This window comes from Rhamphochromis longiceps, linkage group LG9, assembly GCF_057381845.1.
Source record: "Rhamphochromis longiceps isolate RC_006_pf linkage group LG9, R_longiceps_female_GT1.1, whole genome shotgun sequence".
Lineage (NCBI taxonomy): Eukaryota > Metazoa > Chordata > Actinopteri > Cichliformes > Cichlidae > Rhamphochromis > Rhamphochromis longiceps.
The window spans coordinates 15,603,650-15,627,238 of record NC_140565.1 but is presented as its reverse complement, the minus strand read 5'-3'; the positions used below and the strand labels follow the sequence as shown (position 1 = coordinate 15,627,238).

Below are 23,589 nucleotides of genomic sequence, written 5' to 3'. Positions count from 1 at the left end.
TTATCGGGGCCTGGAGCCTGGGGCTCGCTCGGGCCACTTCGGAGGTGGGGTGCCCCCGGCCTCTCGGCCTGGGGCTCAGTCACTCAGGTGCAGCTGGCTGCCGGCGGAGCTCACGGGCGCGTCACTGCAACTCCCCCTGGCTTCTGCTCCGTGGCTGCTGAGTGAGCCCTCATCTGGGACTCTCCTCAGCTCTTTCCGGGACAGTGGCGCGGCTGCCCCTCTGTTGGTCTTCCTTGGTCTCTTGTGTTCTGGGGGCCTCTGGATGTCTGGAGTTTTGATCTCCTCCATACCTGCTTCATGCCCTGGAGGACGGGGCTGTGGCCCCCCCACACCCTCTAGCAGATTATTACATGAAGGAACCTTTTAAAAAACAAAAAACAAGCGCGTCCATGCTCACAGGTGTTCACACGGGTGATCACACCCACAAACTACACCCTTTTTGGCTCCTACCTCAAAGCACACTGTGTTCTGTTGATCTTATGTGCTGCACAATAATGTTTAACATTTAGTATTTACTGTCATATTCCCATATATCATTGTGATGTTGTTTATTCTATTACTCTTGTTCTCTTCTGCTTGTTTTCTTTTTTCTTTCTCAGCAGGTGACCCAGGTGATTGATATATGCATTTTTTTTTCCTCTGCCCGTTCTGTTGGTTTTTGTCTTTTGCCCTTCTCCCCCGTCCCTCTTCTCAGCTGTTTCTCTTTCCCTCTTTCTTTCTCCCCTTCTTTCCCCCAGTCAAGTCTGTCCCGTATTCAGTAAGTGAAAATAAAATAAACAATAAAAGGTGAATCAAATGGACCATTACGGCAAGGCTGGGATGGTCAGTTTGGTAAAGTAAATCCGTTGGGCATCTTTCTTTGCCTTTAGACAACAATTCTGATGGCAAAAGAGCCAAACGGGACAGGCCAAAAAAAAAAAAAAAAAAGAACTGTTGTACTAATTAACTTTACAGGAGCTTAGCAACAATGACTGAAACTGTGTAGCTGCAAACACCACAGATGCTTGAACCTGATGAAATACAAGCAGTGACAAGCTTCTTGAGATCTCCTCCACTTAATGCCTCTTAACAACAGGGTGACCTGTCCAGAAACCCAATTGTTGGCATTTAGCTGCAGCATGTCTACTGCAAGGGATGCACTGGCAGTAGGAGCCCCTCTGACCACACTGGTGGCTCAAATGGTTTTGTGCTGCCACATCAGCTCGGGTCAACAAACACCTAGCAATCAGACAATTATGTAACTTAGCATTACATGAATTAGTAAAAAGAATCTAATAATTTTTTTTCAGAAATCTTAATCTTATCTTATTTATTTTTTTAGAGGGGCGAGTGAAAACATTACTGCTCAACACTGTAGACTCTACAACCAGCCGATTCTTTCTCATACATTTTAATTGCATTATGGTGTAGATGTTCTCTACTTTACATTGTTAAACAGAGGTGGAATTTTCTATCTGAGAAGTTCACAGTATGAACTGTATGCAACAGTTACAATGTGATATAAAACAAAAAGGACAATTTAACTAAACCATTAGGAATATTAATTGGAAGATATGCACTGTTAGCTCCATTGTGGCTTCATTGATTAAAATATAATCACATGTGGCAAAGTAGCTATAACATTAGCATAACAATACACATTTCTATGAGAATAATCTCAATAAAATGTGCTAAATATTCTAGCAAATTAAAGCAAACTGACAAAGGTGTCTGACCCACAAACTGAAGGCAGAAAACAGTCAGCTCCCAGGCAGCAAGTCAGCAGTACTTTATAGCATAGTGTCTGTAGCACAAACACAAGGTTTGAGTGAGCTTGTAAAACCGATGCATTTTTCTACACAAAATGCATTTTCAAATGCTGAAAAACAAATGCTAAACCTCTATGTGATGCCAACCCCAATATGAAACATGATTATTAGGCAATTTAAAGGGATTATAAAGATTTCAAAGTAAATAGTGAGGAAATTGGCCAGAACAGCAGTCACAGTTTGTCAGTGTGTGTTGCTGGCTCACAGTCAGAAACATACCTGATCCAGCTGGCATTACTGGGTATTGATTGTACTTGTAAAACGCTCATTGGCACTAATGTAAGTCGATGCACAGTTAAGTACATTAGTTGTGATTTTTTTTTTTTTAAATTGGGTATATACTGTCTAAAATGATTTCTGAATTCCTCCCTTCAGGTTTTCTTTGGTGCTACGACCAACATTTCATGTTCTTAGAGGACAGGGTTGGGTTGAGTGAAAAGTGTCATTTATCTGCCCCTTCTGTTTGACATGTCATTATCACTGAGTGATGAAACATCAGTTTTGTCATTTTTTCCAGCTTTCCAATGAAACAGCTTTCATGCCTTGGCCATTCCACACTTTATTTCTCCCATTCAGATCTACACAAATGTGTTCCTTCAGATGAATGAAAGAAGGCACAGCCTGTTCTGGAAGTGTATTCATTTCTGCATGCAGACATCAGATAGACCAAGCAATATTTCTTTTAGGCGATGAATGAAATCACCCTACTGTCTCTATCTTGTCTGCTAAATAAATTGTCATCTCCTGCAGCCCATCAGGCACTGTGAAACCTTTACACACATACTGATTTAACACAGGCACACACAGAGACACTCAAGGGCAGTAATGTGATGTCACAGGACATCTCAGAGCTTTGGGGGATGAAGCACTTGCTGGTCTACATCACTCACCTCCCCCAAAGGATATATTAGAGTGTGTGGGTAGGAGGATGTTTAAGGTTGGTGTATGTGGAGGTGTGGGGACAGATGTGTGTGTGTGTATGTGCAGAATGTGTGTGACCATGTGAGGGAGAGAGGTTATTCACCTTAAACTGTCTGGCTCTTTGAGAGCCCCACGAGACCAATTACCACTATGGCTCCATATTCACACACACACGCACACACGTAACTTTACACCATGCAGGAACTATGATTGCAGAATGGCTCACGAGTATCTTCTTGTCAATATTCATGATTCAAGGGAGACCACTTAAAGTTCAGTAGTTATTACAAAAAAAGATTTAAAAAAAACAATGTAGTCATTTGGTATTACGCACATTCGACATGTTTAATTAGAGGGAACTAAAATAATTGTGAACCAAGATGCTATTAGTAACACCACTTCCACATATAAAAATAGTAGATCAGCGTACTGAACGTAAAAGCTCACAGCTTCCTCTGGAATTTCCTGTTTCTCTAATTATTTGCACTGTAACACACACTAATCTTATTACAGCACAGGCAGTGCTGCATTCTTGTTTAGCACTGAGCTTGATCTTAGCAGTTATTCTGATCATTTAAAACACCTGTAGACTGGGGTCTGTGCAGACTCAGTGTGCAGTATGTTTTTCTATCATTCAAATTCTTTATGACTTTGTCAATCAATTTATTCTTAATGATATCACATTTCTAGCAAATCCCAGTCAAAAGCACTCAATTCCCCATAGGCCATTTTAATGAATAAATTAATGTTTGCCATGTATCCTAAATTATAGGAACACACAGTAGGAGATACAGGGATGGTCTTAACCATAAAAAAAGAGAGAGAGAGAACGACTGAAATGCCATCGCTGTTTTCATCATCTGAATGGGGAACACTGACTGAAAGCTTTTAGAATATTTGAGACACAGCTGCTTCTGAGTGTGAGAACCGGGGCGTGCCTGGGTCATGCCATACATGAAAAAGAGAGCAGATACTACAACATTACAAGTCCCACTGAGTAGCAGTGAACATCATGAGAGTGCTCCACCTGTGGAACTCCACCTGTTGATGTGACTGTCCAATACTCAGCTGGAAGAGCCTGTTACCTTTGCTCCTGAATCACACACAGGGAGGGAGCCACTGTTTGCTCCTTCTGTCACATGAAAGGATGTCCTAAGCATAGCATGAGGCAAATTGAGTGCAATAACTGCCTGTTGTGTCTGATTTGCTTAGTTGTTTTTCATTGTACAATCATAATGGGAGCTTGATTTGCCAGGACTAAGTCCGACTGAGCGAGCAAGTTTCCTTTGCCATAAATTTCTAACCACCTATACATTAAATTACATTTTCTACAAATAATCATTGATATTCAAAAATAAACCGCTAACATCCTACCTGTGGGCCTGTGGGTTCAGTGGTCTCGGGATCTTGTTTCTGCTTTTTGCAGATGACGTGGCTCTGTTGGCTTAATTGAACGAGGAGCTCCAGCTTGCACTGGGGAGGGATTTGCAGGTGAGTCTGTAGCGGTTGGGATGAGAAGTAACGTTTCCTAATCTGTGGCCATGGTTCTCATCTGAAAAATGGTCGCGTGGCTACTCTAAGTCAGCGATGACTTGTTGCCCCAAGTGAACAAGTTTAAGTATCTCGAGGTGTTGTTAATGAGTGAGGGGAGAGTGGAGCGGGAGCTTAACAGACACACTGGGACACACTGAGGCTGATAGTGCCTGCAGTGATGAGGACACAGTACTGGTCTGTTGCAGTGAAGGGAGAGCTGACCACGAAGCTGTTGATTTATAGGTCGATCTGTGTTCCTCCCCTCACCTGTGGTCATGAGCTCTGTGTAGTGAACAAAAAAAATGGATACAGGCAGCAGAAATGAGCTTGCTCTGAAGCACGTCTGGACAGAGTCATTTGGAGCCAGTACTCCTCCACATCTGTTTTATGTGGATGATTGCTTCTTACAGTAAATTGTTCTTGGGGTCTCCAGGAAACCCAGTCCAGGTATGTTATATGTTAGAAGGATGAGGGTTAAAAGTGTATAACTGGACACTTGTGTGTATTTGATCTTTGAAGTCAAATGAATAATGTCCATGTTCCATTACATAAAGCACAGCATGGTGTAGGTGTGTGTATCTGTATGAGAGGACGAGGTTGTTTACAAAGCCTACTGTGCAGTAATTCAGAAGGCATGCACGCATCTATATATGTGTCTGATGAAAATGATGTAATGTGACGTGCACTGAGGCCTTGGGGATGAGGTTTTAATTGAGAAGCTGGTTTATTTATCACATTCTATCACCATGTGGTGGTCTGCACATGACTCAGCAGCATCTATCTAAGACTTGAGACTGCACACATATGCACACACAAACACCAAGGCCATCTGGCTCTAGCAGAGTGCAGCTAACTTGTAAGTTGTTTTAGTCTCTCTCTTTTTTCCTGCTAAGTCATTAATCTCTTCATTTTGAAGGCTGTTTTCTTTTTTTTTCTTTTTTTCTTTTTTTTCTTAAATGACATCAGAAACAGCAGTATGCGACATTACGTGATGGCAGAGCTTCAGTTCATCCTTTGTCTTTTTTTTTTTTTTTTTTTTTTTTAATAAATAGGACAGGGGGAATGAATGAGAGAAAGAGGGGGAGAGAAAGAAAGAAAACCAAAGGGGAGAAGAGACGGTGAGAAGGGGGGGGAAGAGAGAGAAAAAAAAAAAAAAAAAAAAGAACTCCTGGGTCACCTGTATGGAGAAAAAAAACAAACAAACAAAAAAAACAAACAGAGGCGACAGCAAACAACAAAGAGCAACATAATAATAGAGAAAACAAAGCACCATCACAATAAACTAGCTAGTCATAGATATCAATATTTACTAAATAATAAACGATATTGTGCAGCACGCAAGATAGACAGCGCACAGTGTGCTTTGAGGCAGCAGCCAAGAAAGCTTTAGTCCGCGTCTGTGAATACCCATGTGTGCATACCTGTGTGGATCAGCATGCTTGCATTCCAAAGGTTTCTCCATGTAATGATCTGCTAGGGAGTGTGGGGGGGCCACAGCCCCGTCCTCCAGGGTGTGAAGCGGGTATGGAGGAGATCAAAACTCCAGACATCCAGAGGCCCCCAGAACACAAGAGACCATGGAAGACCAACAGAGGGGCAGCCGCGCCACTGTTCCAGTAAGAGCTGAGGAGAGTCCCAGATGAGGGCTCGCCCAGCAGCCGCGGAGCAGAAGTCAGGGGGAGTTGCAGTGACGCGCCCGTGAGCTCCGCCGGCCCCCAGCTGTGCCTGAGTGACCGAGCCCCAGGCCGAGAGGCCGGGGGCACCCCACCTCCAAAGGGGCCCGAGCGAGCCCCAGGCCCCGACAAGCGGCCGCCAAGGAGTGAGCCGGTGTGTACCCGGACGCCCACCCCCAGACAAGGCTGTTTTCAACAGGCACCGAGTGTGTTTAAGTCAACATTGGCTAACATCGTGAATAAACAGACATTAAAAATTTGTTCAATTAGTAAAATATGACAGTCAGCAATTTATTCAAGACATCCTTCTCTATGTTCTTTAGTCTTAATCCAGCCTCATCATAAAGAATGACCTATACTTGATTTTATGTTCATTACACAGCCAAGAAGGAATGCTATTGTACTACCCTTACAATGACTGCCAAAATTTAAGAACAATAAGGAATATACTAGGAAAGAATAGAATAAACCTGAATTTTGTGTATAATATTCCACCTCTAAGAAATTAAGAGTAAGAGAATGAAAAATAGCCTATTCAACCATAGATCTTGGTCCATATGCATATTAATAAACTTACTGTGCAGAATATGTAAATGCATGTGTCACTTTGGTTTTTTCTGTCTCCCAATGTGAGGCTGTAAGCATTTATTAAAGCCAGTATCACATACTATAGGAGTCAGACACTAATCTAACACCTCAGAGTCTGACTCTGTCTGAGTCCAGCTCCTGCTTGCTGCATTTTGAGAGACATTTCACAATGGTATGTAATAGCGGCCATACTAAAAATCAAAAAGAAAAGAAAATGCATGTATTTTAGCGGAGAAAAAATGAAGAGTTCCTCTTTGAGTTATCTATGGATAGGAATATGACTAAAAACCTGAAACACTGCAAACCCATCGGCAGACTGAAAACATCCCCATATGCGTCTTGTTTTGCAACTCCTATCTGTGCTCCAACCACTAATGGATAGAGAGAAAAGTGGAAGGAAGGATGGATGGATGGATGCATGCATGGACAGACATATTAGTAAGGACTACGTGGGTGTAACAGTACAGTTAGGTGTAACATTGCCTAACCCTAAATGCACAGAAAAATGTAAATCTTAAGACAGCAAGTGTCCACATGGATTCATCAGGATTATGTCAGTTTTATCGAATGATTCATCACACCCAGGGCACCGTCTGACTCATTGGGTTACAATGCAAACAAAAATCAATTTGGGACCATCCAGAAGAGGTGATAGAAGTCACAATGAAAAGTGTAATTACGGCATTCAGTTATGGCTCTTGGGGGGACTTTGTCCTTAAATCGGAGACCCTGACCCAAAGGAAATAAACTTGCTTGCTTTATTGTGTTCATCTAATAAGTCGCTCCTCTGCAGTCTTTGTGGGAATATTATGCTTTGTGAGTCACACCACAGTATAGCATACGGCTACTTTATGTTTGAATGAATGAGCTCAGTCAATCACTTGTTCTTTTTTGTGTATGCTTTCAGATTGCTGAAGGTTTTGGTATTCATCGAGACACCAAAATTGACAATGTCGAATAAAGGCTTAAAGCCTAAACAGACAGTTTAAAAAAAAAAAAGTATTTCTGTCCTTCATATTGTCAGTTCATATCAGTGATATTGCTGGTACGGTTCACAAAGTTAAAAAGGAGAGGAGACATTTCTGTAAAATTTGTGAAAAGAAGAACCTAGACAAAGATGTGTGCACACAGGCAGACACCAAAACAATGTACCCCTGGAACGCATACTCACACAAACACACACATCTTTCAGTGCTCACATAGACTCCACAGCACAAGAATAAAATCTTCTCCTTAAACTGCTCCAGGCACTGATTCCTTTGGCCTTAGGGTATGGTGCCTCAAGAGGACAAACTCACTCATACTCATACTCATACTCATACTTTTTCTCTTGCCATCTCAGTTTCTATGTCTTTCACTCTCACATACACAAAGACACACATGCACAAGTCTGAGTTTCTCAACTAGCACTGACTATTACAAGGATATCACTAAGCAGATAAAAATTGGAAAGCAGTACAGTACAGCTTCTACATCCTGCATTTTAATAGTCATGCGTGCAATCAGAGCAGCCAAAAATCTTCATCAAAACCTGCGCTTTCATCTTTCACATTATCCCCTTTTCTAAAACAACAAACAAAAAACAGTCTTTTCAAATTTTCTCTGAGGCACATGCTTACATCAACCACTTCTCACTTCTTTCTTTTAGATTTTACACTCGCTCTTTCTGTCTGTCTCTCTCTACATTACACTTTTTTGTCTCACATGTTACTTTTTATTTAATTGTGGTTACTCCAATTTTGTGAATATTTTCCTTAACATTACCTGCATGCACAGTCAAATCTAATTATATCCAATGAATGTAAATGAGCTTATACTCAGGTTTCTGGAAATCCCAGGCTATCTTTTTTTTAATCTATAAAACTTCATAAATGTATTTTTAATACTGCAGGAAGAAATGTAATCTGATTTGAATAGTTAAAACTTTTGAATGATTGTTGGTCCCAGCTGACTATAAACTACACATCCATACACCGTGCATCAATGAATTACAAGTGATGATCTATTTTTCTGTAAAGCGCTATGATTATTTTTAACCAAGTGCTGTGAATTACAGTTGTATTGTTTCTTAATCCTGTTAAATGGAACACTTTGCTCCCCAGGACTGATCACACTATCGCCACACACACAAAACCGCACACCTTACAAGAGAGCAGACAGGTAGGGCATTTTGTACATGTGGACACACACACACACGCAGAGTTTTCAAGTGTTGTCAACAAGAAATAGAGAGATTATCTCTTTGGTTATTTGCTTATTTTTTCAGTCAAACGTTGAGACAATAATCCCACACAAATGCTTATGAATAACTGCTTTCAATGATACACACTTTCCCTCAGAAGAACAAGTACCGAAGTCAAAAGGGGTATCATCCAGACAACACCAAATGATCTACACGCACAGTGAAAGTTTTATGTAATGAGTTCTGGGTATCTTCAGCACAGAGTGAGGCCCCTTAAGCACCAACACTGAAGATGTGAAAAAGCAAGAAAGTACCGTGTCTTTGTCTAACACAGAAAAACATCAGCAAAACAGGTAGGATACTTGTATCTGTCATGGTCAGTCAGTGTCATATCTATCACCTTATTTTCACTTGTACTTACAGGGCTCTCTTTAGTTAAACATTGCGATTTCTAAATTGGCCAAAGCAACAGAAAGAAGCATTGCATTTAGCAATTTTCTTACAATATGGTGAAAGCTATCTAATAAATAATTAATCCCTGAGGGATGAGGATTAACACAAGAAAATACCATGTTGAGGGGCTACTGCGGCTAAGGATCTCAAGACAAAAACAAATACATGGAAACCACAGTTAAAACATGAGATCAAATAGCCATCAGTTATTCTAACACATAACCTCCATTTGTTAATAAGTATTTTTTTTCCCATCTGTCACTTTCTGTTTTTGTGTCCTCTCTATTGTCCTCCTGTGCACTTCCTCCTTCATTTCTCTCTGTCTGTGTTTTGCCTCAATGTTTCACTCTTTTCATAACGCACTGTTTTCCTCTCTCTGTCTGCCTCTTTGGCATGGTTTGGTTGGTTCTTATCTATTCTCTCCACTATCTGGTGTTGAGGGAAGATAAGCATGCATTTGCATGTTTAATGAACCAAACACCCCCGATTCCCCTCACCATGAGGACACACACATGCACAGAGGTAGGCACACACACACACTCACACACACAAACCAATGCTGTTGGCCCTACAGGCCTCTGTCTCCCTGCAGCTGACATGGAGTCAACAGCTGCTGACTCCTACAGGAATAACATATAGAACATCAAACAACAGAAGGCCATTGTTTGTCCTAACCTCATTAATTTTAACAAAAAAGAGAAATGACATGAAAATACTGACACGATGGGATTTCAGAAATTTCAGAAAAGCTTCACTCAGGCAAATGTGTCATAAGATTTGATAAATAAGATAATAAAACACAGACATCTGTTTTGCATATTTTGACAATACTGACAGTTAAAAAAAAACTCATAAAAAGTAAATACATCCCACAGGAGACAAACAAAACTTCTGTGATGACCCTGCCCACTCTGCGTGGTCTGGTCTGCTCTTCCTGGCTAGGCAGGATGTGAGGAGCGGGTCTTAAGAGGAACCACACTTGTTGGCACAATTGTTTAAAAAAGCTTGATAGTTAACAGCATCGCTCTTCTCCCCAAGGACCTCCAAGGCTTTCACACATTTATCACATGACTAACAAAGTCACTCCTCATTTCTTTTTATTTAATTTTTATTTGATTAATTACATTTTGATCCAGTTAAAATCCATTACTGATCTAATCAAATGGTAACTTTTTGATTTCATTTAAAGAATAAAAACCTAAAAGTTAATACTTTATAACAGCACAGGTGGGAAAAAATAAAGCTTGCAGAGATTTTCAATATGCAGCTAAGAGTTTTTCTATTGTTGTTTTTCGATTTTTCACCCCCTCTTCTCTTGAAGATCACTGAGACATTTTAAGTGTCTTGCGAGCACAGTATGTTCAAGATCTGCCCACACACTTCAAATGAAGTCAATATCAAAAGTTTTAGTTCGTTCAAAGCTGCTTTACGTATTTAACAGTTTGCTGGTATTTTGTTTCCAAAAAGACTCTTGTGTCTCCAGGTGCTTAACATCTTTCAGGCGCTGCCTACTGCAATGTGATTGCTGGCAACATTTTCTTTTTATGGCTGTAGGAAACGTGGTCATTTAAGCATGTGGGCTGTGTGGAGGACAGTATGGTTTTATGCAGCTCCTTTATAGTCATTTCTGGCAGTCTGCATTACTTTTCTGCCTCGCAGAAGTACAGTATGTGACAGATTTCTTGGTCTATTAGATCTTCTCATGACTTCCGCAGTTCCCTTTCAAAGTGACATTTCACACAGTGAATATTCCAAGGGGAATAGAAACTACTTTGATATCTTTTTATAGGATTTGCTAGTAGGCACCAATTAGCCTTAGCCTCAGTGAGTTGTTTACACTAGCCCGAGTATACTCAGTGTTACCACAAGATTTGATTTTACGGAGAATTTATCAAGCTTTGAAGTATTCAGCTAATAATTACTAACAGCTGTTTACCTGCCTAACAGGTCCTGAAAGGTCAACTGAAGTCTAATGAGTTACTTCAGGTCTGAATATTTGGTTACACTTTTAATTGAATATTAGTTAATAAGATAAACAAACAATTTTGGAAAGAAAAGTGGCAGGGGGGACGCAGTATGAATTGGAAAAAAACAAAACGCTTGACACTGCTAGCACGGGGCGCCCACAGAAACGCAAAGCAGGAGATGAAGCATCGCTGAATAGGTTTCTAAACCAACTTCATTCTAAGCCAAAGACTAGAAAATATGGTGAAGCAAATCTTCCCTTTGGAGGTGGGGTGCCCCCGGCCTCTCGGCCTAGGGCTCGGTCACTCAGGCGCAGCTGGGGGCCGGCGGAGCTCACGGGCGCGTCACTGCAACTCCCCCTGACTTCTGCTCCGCGGCTGCTGGGCGAGCCCTCATCTGGGACTCTCCTCAGCTCTTACTGGGACAGTGGCGCGGCTGCCCCTCTGTTGGTCTTCCATGGTCTCTTGTGTTCTGGGGGCCTCTGGATGTCTGGAGTTTTGATCTCCTCCATACCCGCTTCACACCCTGGAGGACGGGGCTGTGGTCCCCCCACACTCCCTAGCAGATCATTACATGGAGAAACCTTTGGAATGCAAGCATGCTGATCCACACAGGTATGCACACATGGGTATTCACAGACGCGGACTAAAGCTTTCTTGGCTGCTGCCTCAAAGCACACTGTGCGCTGTCTATCTTGCGTGCTGCACAATATCGTTTATTACTTAGTAAATACTGATATCTATGACTAGCTAGTTTATTGTGATGGTGCTTTGTTTTCTCTATTATTATGTTGCTCTTTGTTGTTTGCTGTCTCCTCTGTTTGTTTTTGTTTGTTTTTTTTGTTTGTTTTTTTTCTTCTCCATACAGGTGACCCAGGAGTTTTTTTTTTTTTTCTCTCTCTTCCCCCCCCTTCTCACCGTCTCTTCTCCCCTTTGGTTTTCTTTCTTTCTCTCCCCCTCTCTCTCTCATTCATTCCCCCTGTCCTATTTATTAAAAAAAAAAAAAAAAAATGACAAAGGATGAACTGAAGCTCTGCCATCACGTAATGTCGCATACTGCTGTTTCTGATGTCATTTAGAAAAAAAAAAAAAAAAAAAAAAAAAAAAAAAAAATCTTCCCTTTGGTCTCATGTAAACAATAACGTGGTGCACAGCCTGACGTGAAAAGAGGCACATACCTTTGACGTTGCCAGAGGAACTCTGTATTCCTCGTCTGCAAAAAGGAGTTTTAAAAATTCTCCGTTTTCGGTGATTCGAAACACCGTTTACGTGTGGATCAAACAGCTGCGTTTTCAAAAATACCCATGTAGGTGCGGACGTAGCAAAAGAGTTAGTAGTTTATTTTATAACTACCTGTCATTTATTGCAGGTCACTTGTATTTGCTGAATTGTTTACTAAATGTTTGAGGTATGAAATAAACCGCAGTGGAGCAAAATATGGGTGTGTGTGGTTGGAGGATGTGTTAGTGCGAGGGCGCTTGCACGCGCGGGGGTTGGGGGGCGCGAACGTTTTTCGTGTAAAACAAAGGGGGACAAGCAAAAAAAAGTTTGGGAACCACTGATCTAAACAATTCTCATTTAAAAAGCAGCTTATCTGGATGCTTAGAATGCAAGATGTTATAAGGAGCCACGAAGCCAAAGGCATGGTTTCTCCCTTCCGTGCAAAAGCCAAGATGTTATTTAGGAGCAAACACAGATAGATGAGGGAGAGCTGAAATAACACAGAGAGAGGCCGACAGAAAGATAGACAGCGGGGGTGACAGCACTGTGAGCGATGTCGCCACCTGCCACCATTTTTCTCTTCTGCTCTTGGAAATGCATCATCAGTCATTAGCAGGGAGCATGACTTGCAGTATCATCATCACTCATGCAGACACACATACACACACAAGCTCAAACACAAAGCGTATTTTAAGGTATAATGCAGCAGCCTATAATTTGAGTTCCCTCTATGCAGCATTTTGCTGAGCTTATAAAACCGCCTGCAGCTAATGGTGTGATGGATCCCTCTATTATCACCCAACGAAGGACTAGAGAGTGGGGTATAGTGAGATAAACGAATGTAATTGGATAGTATTTTAGTCGTGGCAAAAACACGAGGGTGGTCAGGGACAAAAAGAGACCATGAAAATGATAACCACAGTATGAAATACAAAAGCTGTCCCAACATGATGGATCCATTCAGTAAATTAAATCCCACATTAAAATGAAATAACCCCCAAGTGGACCTACTGTGTGTTTGGAGATTTCAAATGATGCGGTCATTATGTCAAAAACGGACTGAAATACACTGACCAAACACAGTATAACCTCAAATTTTAACACACAAAAATAAGTGAAAATGTATATGTTTCCATTATTTTCTGTAATTTAATTCTAAAAGTTTAAGTTCATTACAGTTAAAGTGAAATGTTTACTTTTTGGAGTGAATTGGAATATTATTAAAATATGTTATTTCAAGTAAATTACTATTCAAACAGTATAAATTTGACATTTGTCATGCTGTCTGCTGGTGCTTGGATCCCCGTGGTTTTTTCATGTCCAAAGTCAGAGTTCTCTGTCAGCAAGTTATATTTCCATCACCATGCTCACTTCCTCTATCAGCAAGACACCAGCCTAATGTGCAAAAACTACTACCATATGGTTTGATAATCACTGGGATCATGAGCAAGACGAGAAAAACTCCACCCAAAAGTACAGACTAGCCTACAGTGGGGCAAAAAAGTATTTAGTCAGCCACCGATTGTGCAAGTTCCCCCACTTAAAATGATGACAGAGGTCAGTAATTTGCACCAGAGGTACACTTCAACTGTGAGAGACAGAATGTGAAAAAAAAATCCATGAATCCACATGGTAGGATTTGTAAAGAATTTATTCGTAAATTAGGGTGGAAAATAAGTATTTGGTCACCTCAAACAAGGAAAATCTCTGGCTCTCACAGACCTGTAACGTCTTCTGTAAGAAGCTTTTCTGTCCCCCACTCGTTACCTGTATGAATGGCACCTGTTTGAACTCATCATCTGTATAAAAGACACCTGTCCACAGCCTCAAACAGTCAGACTCCAAACTCCGCCATGGCCAAGACCAAAGAGCTTTCGAAGGACACCAGGAAAATTATTGTAGACCTGCACCAGACTTGGTGTGAAAAAATCAACTGTGGGAGCAATCATCAGAAAATGGAAGACATACAAGACCACTGATAATCTCCCTCGATCTGGGGCTCCACGCAAGATCTCATCCCGTGGGGTCAAAATGATCATGAGAACGGTGAGCAAAGATCCCAGAACCACACGGGGGGACCTGGTGAATGACCTGCAGAGAGCTGGGACCAAAGTAACAAAGGTCACCATCAGTAACACACTACAACGGCAGGGAATCAAATCCCGCAGTGCCAGACGTGTTCCGCTGCTGAAGCCAGTGCATGTCCAGGCCCGTCTGAAGTTTGCCAGAGAGCACATGGATGATACAGCAGAGGATTGGGAGAATGTCATGTGGTCAGATGAAACCAAAGTAGAACTTTTTGGTATAAACTCAACTCGTCGTGTTTGGAGGAAGAAGAATACTGAGTTGCATCCCAAGAACACCATACCTACTGTGAAGCATGGGGGTGGAAACATCATGCTATGGGGCTGTTTTTCTGCCAAGGGGACAGGACGACTGATCCGTGTTAAGGACAGAATGAATGGGGCCATGTATCGTGAGATTTTAAGCCAAAACCTCCTTCCATCAGTGAGAACTTTGAAGATGAAACGAGGCTGGGTCTTCCAACATGACAATGATCCAAAACACACCGCCCGGGCAACAAAGGAGTGGCTCCGTAAGAAGCATTTGAAAGTCCTGGAGTGGCCTAGCCAGTCTCCAGACCTCAACCCCATAGAAAATCTGTGGCGGGAGTTGAAAGTCCGTGTTGCTCGGCGACAGCCCCAAAACATCACTGCTCTCGAGAAGATCTGCATGGAGGAATGGGCCAAAATACCAGCTACTGTGTGTGCAAACCTGGGAAAGACCTATAGTAAACGTTTGACCTCTGTTATTGCCAACAAAGGTTATGTTACAAAGTATTGACTTGTATTTTTGTTATTGACCAAATACTTATTTTCCACCCTGATTTACGAATAAATTCTTTACAAATCCTACCATGTGGATTCATGGATTTTTTTTTCACATTCTGTCTCTCACAGTTGAAGTGTACCTCTGGTGCAAATTACTGACCTCTGTCATCATTTTAGGTGGGGGAACTTGCACAATCGGTGGCTGACTAAATACTTTTTTGCCCCACTGTATATCAAAGTAACCTAGGCTTCAATAAGACCTCAGCAGTGCCACAGCTGATCACCTTCATACCACACCACATTCATTCTTGGTCATTTTTAGTAAAGGAGCCCCCAAACAAATGCTGAGCGTATAAATGAACATACTTTTCAGAAGCTGTTCTGTATTGTACATCCATTATGTAATAGTTAAATAATTTGAGAAACTGGATTTCTGATTTTAATAAGCTATGTGCCATAGTCATCTTTTTTTTTAAAGAGGTTTGTGACCTTTTTCCACTGGTACCTACACGTCTCCATGCCACAACACTGCTTCCACCACATTTGACAGATGATGCGGTATGCTTTGGATCATGAGGTGTTACTTTTCCTCCTTTTCTCTACACATCATTCTGACATAGGTTAGTCTTCGTTTTTATCTGACCAAGGAATTTCTTTTAGAACTATAAAGATGTTTTCTGGCAAAGTCTAATCTGTCCGTCCTTTTCTTCAGTAAAAGCAGTGGTTTGCACCTTTTGTAAACCCTCTATATTTACATTCGTGAAAGTGTCTCACTGACAAGGACAGGCCGATCTCCTTCAGTGTTCTTGACTCCTCTATTGTAAAGGGTATGTCTTAAACTAGTAGAGAATTCTGGGATTGTCAACTTTTATCGTCTCCCGTGGTATTTTGGCTTCGCCATTGTATTCCTGTCTTGTCAACTTGCCAGACTGTTGATTTGACCACTCCTAAATTCTTTTGATGTCTCTCTTTGATAGATTTTTCAGCCTAACGATGGCGTCCTTTATTTGGATTGACACAATTTTGCACCTTATACCAAGAGTTATATTGAAAAGGTACAAAATACTTTTCCAATACTTCCAATCTACTCCAGATGTTTGTCACAGCGTAATGAGATAACAGACTTCGCCTGGCTATGAAACTGTTTAGTGAGTCAATCATCCTATTGCGTTTAAGCTTCTGAATTGGGAGACTATGCCTGTAATTTCCAAAATGTTAATGCAATGCTTCTGTCACACTCCTTTAATTAAAACCAAACATCTGCACTTCAATCCCATCTTGTTGTTTAATTTGAAATCCACAGATGAGAACTCTAACCAGACTCCATTCAGAGCCAATGAAAAAGGGTGGTCGGGGACTGGTTAGCACCACAACCATCATCCAGGGTGAAATACGGAGCATCCGCAAACTCATTGGGAAGATGACCCACCCTAGATGAGCTGCTAAAAGAGAGCCTCCAGCGCTTGTTCCATCCTGTTTGTAAATATTAGCCTCATTTGAGATTAACTGTGCATCGCCTGGAACGTAGACAAGAGCAGACGGCAGAGACAAAGAGGAAGCCAACCATTTCCCAACATGCCTTGAGGCTGTACAATCAGTGGAGAGCAAGCCGCAACCTCTGAGGCTGAAAAACGAAGAAAGCTCAGTGATGCCAAAAACTACAGTTCAGGAAACGGCCCTTTCCAACTGGCTCCAAAAATGAGTCAGTGCCAGTTCACTCCCATGTTCCCATCCCCATTTCTACAGCAGATGTAAACGAATTTATGACCATTTCTTTTAAAGTGAAAATATTTTTGCTTTCTGTAACTAATAACTTCCCGTCCCAAGCACCACCATGTTTGCAGTGCTTGGGACTTTTAGAACACTTCGTAATAGTTCGTGCTGATTGGTTAATCGTACTTTTAACCAGATGAGGAAATCTGCTGCTGTTTTGCTGAGTTTGTTTTTACAAATGCAACTGGCTAACCAAGTTTTCTAGCATTTACCATCCAACCTCTTATTTAAATGTGGCCAGGTTATAATCTTTCACGTTTCCATGATTCCAGCACAAGTCAGGATAAAGTGGGAAAGAAATCTTGTCACAAAAAGGCTGCGTCTAGGCAGGAGAGGACCCAAATGCCAAACTCACCGAGGCGGAACATGAACTCAAAAGCACAGCTTTATTGCTGAAAACAAAGCCAAACGATACAAAACTAAACTGGGAAAACTAATAATAAATCATACATGAAAACACAGGGACAATCACACACAGCTATGAGGGAGGACGAGACAATGAACACAGGAAGACTGAGGACTTAAATACACACATGAGGTGATCAGGAGAAGTGACAACAAATGGGGGAACAGCTAAAACAAATGAACATAACGATGTCACAGGACCTCTTTCAAAATAAAACAGGAAACATAATGAAACACAGACATGACAACATGAACTTGGCAACAAAAGACATGCAGATGTGAAACACATAAAGGACAAGGGAGACTTAACACAGGGGTTGAAAACACAAGGGGAAACTAATAAACAAATGAACTTAGAAAACCCAATGAATTTAAACGTAAACCATGAACATCAAAATAAACTAAAACTCAAAACGCTGGGTCTATGTTTCTAGCACTCCCCGTGTGTCTGGGGTCTATTAGTTGCTGTGATCAAGTCTAAAGTGTGTGAAAACTAAACCCAAACTGTGAATGTCTGCTCCTGAGGGTAGGACAACTTTATAGTCTAGTAAGTGTGTTTATCCCTGAGAAAAGACTTGGGCACAGTGGGAGGAAATGTGTATATGTGTGGTGTGTTCATATGTGCAGCAGAAAGAGTGAAGCTGGTCCCTGTTGGTGTGGAACTAAATGTCACAGCTTGATTAGAATAAATAGTCCTATATGGGCTCTGGGACTGGGCACCAATGCACAGCAGGGCAAGTATGTGTAGTGACTCAGTGCTTTTGTTCCATTTCTTTCCCTCAGTTCCTCTTTCTGCCTATATCTCTCAGACGCGTGCATAAACACACATGCATGGACATTCTGACTTTACCTTTCTCTGACCTACCCGGTGGGTCTTTGGGCAGATGTGTAAGTCTGAACAACACAATCAGAAAGCTGTTACTGCCTCAGGACATGAACTTTACGCCTCACAATCCCTCACATTCACACATTCACACACATGCACACACAGATATTTTGCCACTCACTCTCTGTGTTAGTTTCAAATGTTAACTATGCTTGTTATATTATACTTCAGCAAGAAGCAACAAACTTTTACACATATGATTACAAGCAGCAACAATATTATTTTTAGATGTGCTATTACAGCCTATTATTCAAGAGCCGTTTTAGGAGCATGGCCATTGTGGCTCATGTACCTCCTGATTACTGCTGCAACTCTGATTTGACTCATTTGTAGCTGGTCTGAAATATTACCTTGCCTGATTCAATCTTTGTTAAGTCTCACAATCAGATTCAGTTCATATGGAAAATTCTTTACCATGCAGTGCTTCAGATATACAGGTAGACATGGCCTATAGGTCAAGAACTGAGAAGGCCTGGTTATTTCTCACATACTATCAGATTAGATATATTACATTTTGTTTCAGTGATCACAGTGATCCCTTTCATGCACAGAATTGTCAATATATATATTCTTCCAAATCATTTATTTAAAGATGCTCCTTAAAATAATCTAAATGTATCAAAAACAACAATAATATATCGATAAACCTTTTCTTTGGCTGCCATGGAGTAATGGAACTTGGTAGCAATTTCCTTCCCTCTCTTTCCTCCTCTCTTCTGTCCTTTTTCGCTCTCTCTCACTTGGGATTACATTCCCCTGCCTCCAGTAGGGATAGTTTCATATCTCTTCACTAAATGCTAACAGTTCCATTAAGCACAACGGAGGACTCATTTAGAGGTCACATTTGTTTCGCTCAACTTCCCTTGTCATCCGCATACCAACCGAGTGGCTGTCTCTTTCAGCTTGGATTCCTGTTATCTGACATGACCTTTCTGCTTTGAACTAATTGGTAAATTGCTGTGGACTTTTTCATTCTAATTCATCTCCCTTTAATGACATGGCTTTACAAAAATGTCCCTATTCTATTTTTTTTTATTTTCGCACTGTGTATTAGTTGTTCTCAAGCATGCCTGCAAAATCCCCAGTGTTTCATTTATGATATCATAGTATGCGCCATAATACTAGCTACAAGGCATCAGGCTGGTGGTATTTTTGCTTGTGGCCAGTTTAAACATGACAACCAAATAATTCAATTTAGCCAGTGAATCCATAAACCTACGTGACATCTCATTTATGGCCTTGATAATCCACTGCCCCAAGTCACGATTAGCTTAGTAGCCAGCTTCACATTATTTCCGCAACAGTTTATGGTGCAGCGTTTTAATAAACTAATAATATCTTCCAGAATGCCCAACAAGGTCACTGCAAACCAGACATAGGATGGAGAACCTTTATGTTTGCGAGGTGTACATTTTATTACCGTATGCTGAGGGAGTTTTGAGAATACAGTCAAGGCGCAACAGAAACAATGTGTGCATTTCCAATAGAAAATAACCTTATGAATCAAAACAAAAGGAAAAGGCAGGTCTGGTATGAGCTCCAAGAAGTCAGGATACAGGTTTAAACAAGTTTTTCAATGTTAAGTTGTAATAAAATAGAAGTTTTTCAGCCACCAGCACCAACTAGTTTATGGCTTCATCTCCACACAGTAATAGAAGTGCAAAACATGTCTGAGGCCCATGTGCCAAACAAAGTCCCCAGCCTGTATTGCAACACCTTATGTGCCCTACTAGAGATGGGAGAACAATGTTCAGGTGCCCTAGGGTCTCCTTACTAAACATTTGAGTGCACTTAGCCTGCCTGGCATACATCCTGCCAGCTTCTACAAGTCACCACCAGGTGGGGATCACTTAACAGCTCAGGTCTTCTATTTACCCAAGTATCCGAGTCATTTGGTTGTAAATCTGATAATATGATTACAAATGAGTCAATCCATAACCACAAAATTCCCTAGTGTAATACCCACTTATGAACATGTTTAGGTTAGAACATGGTGGTAGGAGATATAGTAAATATTTCTTATCAACCAAGTGATATCACCTTATATACTTATATCTATACATGTGCCCCAACTGCTCGCCTTGTCCAAGTGTGTGACCCTAACATTTCTGTCATAGCCAAAACATAGGTTATGGCAGGTCCCATGAGTTCCTATTCTTGACTTTACATCATTTGGTGATTCATCACCATTCATCATATTTATCACATTTATTTATATCGGCAAAACACATTGATGCTAATTGAAATATATTAACCAAAAAGTCAGAGGTTTGCTTTTAATAGGGCACTGAAGGTTTAAGCTGCACAGCCATTCAGACAGAAAAAAAACTGCAGGAGCAAATGCTTCCCACTGGCTGCCACTTACCACTAATGTTAGAAAAATGATAAATTAGTTCCGGCATGCTGTCTGGAGTCTATGTGTTCACGTGGGTGTGTATGTCTGCCAGTGAATGCTTCCTTCCTGTAAAGTGTTGTGTCGCATGCCAGGAGTTCACAGTGTGAACAGATGTTAGTCAGTATTGCCCTGGGTTTCTGCACCACAGTCAGGCATTTTTTAGGGTCCTCGGCTCTGAGGAGGAGTCCGTGGAGATGCCTGAATTGCTTTATCGAGCGGAACACAACTAAGGACACGCAGGCTCACAGCAGCTGCCAAGAACACACACAGACAAGCGAACACAAACACAGCATTTGCTCCAAGCATGTGCAACACAAACCCACAAACAGCTGGGATACAAAAAATCCACACATTTGGTATAATAATATAAACAAACACACACAACTCTGTAGAATAAGCACTCTTAAGTTAACTTTCACCCCAGCATATTTCTTACAGAGTAATGGCTTAACTGCTGACTGAATAGGGCAGCTGTAGCTTGAACCCCACAGGAAACCCTGCTCCAGACAATATGGACTATCAGAACTGGAATAATCTAAAATTTGAAAGGATAACGAGAAAACACGTTTTAATACAATCTCCTTTTAATACAACTCTCATGACAGTTTCGTTTTTAAAATGTAATACTTTGCTTCATTACAATAACACCTACCAACACTTTCCATATTTAGCTGCTGCTTGTCACTGAGACACAGATGAAGGAAGAGAAAATAACTGGTGATGTTGAAGACCATGGGAAAGGTTTAAGCTGTCTCTTTAGATAGCATCATATTCTCTCTGATCATTCACAGTTATACTGCAAAGACTAATATCTATACTTAGGCTTGCATGCACCCAAAGAAACTGGCTCTTTTGGAATGAAAGATAATGCCAATCAAAGTGACAGACAAAATAAATAAAAATGGTCAAACTCAGAGGTGTGTTTATACATAAGTACATAAAGGGGGACAAACGCACATCACAAACGCACTGATTTGACACACGCTGACACATAAGGATGGATGTGGACTCACTGTCATATAGTGAGCTGTCAGCACACAAGCACTAGCTAAGCCAATGCTCTATATCTGATGTGATAATCATGACATAACTGTGAGATGACAGCAGACAGAGTATTGGTGGCCCAGACACATGCATTTGCAGGCATAAATGCACCAAACAGGTGTTCAGATAAAACAAGAGTAAATGTTGCAGAAAGTAAGAATTTTACTGAATTTTAATTTGAAGACTCAAGCCAAGAAAATGTAATTCAGTTCAATTCAGTTGTAGTTGTAAAATGCCACAACAGTTGCAAGTATATGTGTGAGAGTGAAAGGGCCTATGGTAGTTTTAGTCAGGAGATAAAGATGCTCCAAAAGAAAAAACTCTCTGAAAAATATTTGCATATATGTAGACATCCCATCCACATGGCTCCATAGTTCCTAAAAAGTATTTGAAACCACATATAATGATGAATAATAGGGTATTTTTTTCTTTAATGGCTTGACATGAATTACCAATCCAAACAAATTATAGTATCAATAGTAACAACAGCAGAGCACTTTAAGGTAATGCAAGTCATCAGATATTATTACAATATGTAATTGTACCATCTTGATATACTGTGCTGATTTCCATCAACCCATTTTCTTAACTGGTTAACTAAGTGAGGGTTGCAGTAGGGCTGGTGCCTATCTCAGATGAGAGGCAGGGTACACCCAGGAAAGGCTCTCAGCCAATCACAGGTCTAAAACACAGCGACAGTTATTCATGCTCAAATTCAGTTAATTAGCAAATTGATTATTTAATTAATTTTCTCACAAAAGCACATTGAGGTTCCAGAGCTGAAGGTTTGAACCGTGTTGTCTCGTTGTTGCTGTGAGGTGAGACTGTGACACTCCAATGTAAAAGTTACAAATCTCAGTTTCAGTCTTTGATGATGGCACTGGGGTTATTTTTGAAAGACTGTCAAGTTATATTTATGAGTAACCAAATTCAAACACTACCCTAGATAGGAAGCCTCTGAATTTATCCATAAAAAGAGTTCCATCTTAGTCTCAGCTCAAGTAAATAAAGTTCAAAAGTCTCTTCTTTGCTTTGTTGATTTAACCTTTAAAGTGAGTGTCGTCCCAATCTATCCAGCTTACAAATGCACCCAACAGCAGGAGGAATGCTGTCCTTTACTAGCAGCATTATTTTATAAGGCAAAGAAGAAAATGGGCATACTGTAGTGCATTCATGTCATATTTGAAGTTGAAGATGTACAAAGATGACATACTACAAACACACACACACACACACACACACACACACACACACACACACACACACACACACACACACACACACACACACACACACACACACACACAGAGGTTTTCTTGGTACCTAATGCTGCTCATGCTGCCTGCTTCTGATCCCAGCTTGCATCTCTCCAGCTGGGTGGCAACAATCTGACGCTCAGCCTCAAGTTCCCTGGTCAGACGCTCAAACTGAAGCTCCTGATGGAAGACATAAAAAGAAATTGCGTGTTAGGCGGAACATGAGAGAGAATGAGAGAGAGGAGGAAAGAAAGAGACAGAGAGCACTCAGGGTCTGCAGAGGAAGTCAGGTATTATAGGTCATCGAAACAGCTTATGGCTGGAAGACGGCTCTAAAAAAGTTAAAATAATTGTGCTATCAAACTTGACTGACAGGTGAGAAAAATGTGTTAGGCAATGTGTAGGCAGAGTGTTGTGTTGAAAGTGTTCTAAATATGTGAGCAAAGAATCGCTTCAATCCCAGCGACTGTGTGGTCATGAATGTGAAGATATTTGTAGAATTAATTAAATGTATCGCTCCCAAATAAAGTGTGTTCCTATTTGGCAGGTTAGACAGTTAACAATGTCATTTACTGAAAAAAAAATCTACTGGTGGGATTCTGTCTTTTTTAATCAATTTTAGGTATTTGTATTTTGAAACCTTTGTATTTAATGAA

At 40.9% G+C, this 23,589-nt stretch overlaps 1 protein-coding gene across 1 annotated transcript in view; it reads right to left on the bottom strand.

The window, feature by feature from the left end:
- ctnnd2a (catenin (cadherin-associated protein), delta 2a) overlaps positions 1-23,589 on the bottom strand; it is a 285,195-nt gene that overhangs the window by 178,386 nt on the left and 83,220 nt on the right. The window contains exon 3 of the mRNA XM_085418472.1: positions 23,001-23,113. Coding sequence (XP_085274598.1) covers positions 23,001-23,113 — 113 coding nt within the window. The remainder of the gene's footprint in view (positions 1-23,000; positions 23,114-23,589) is intronic.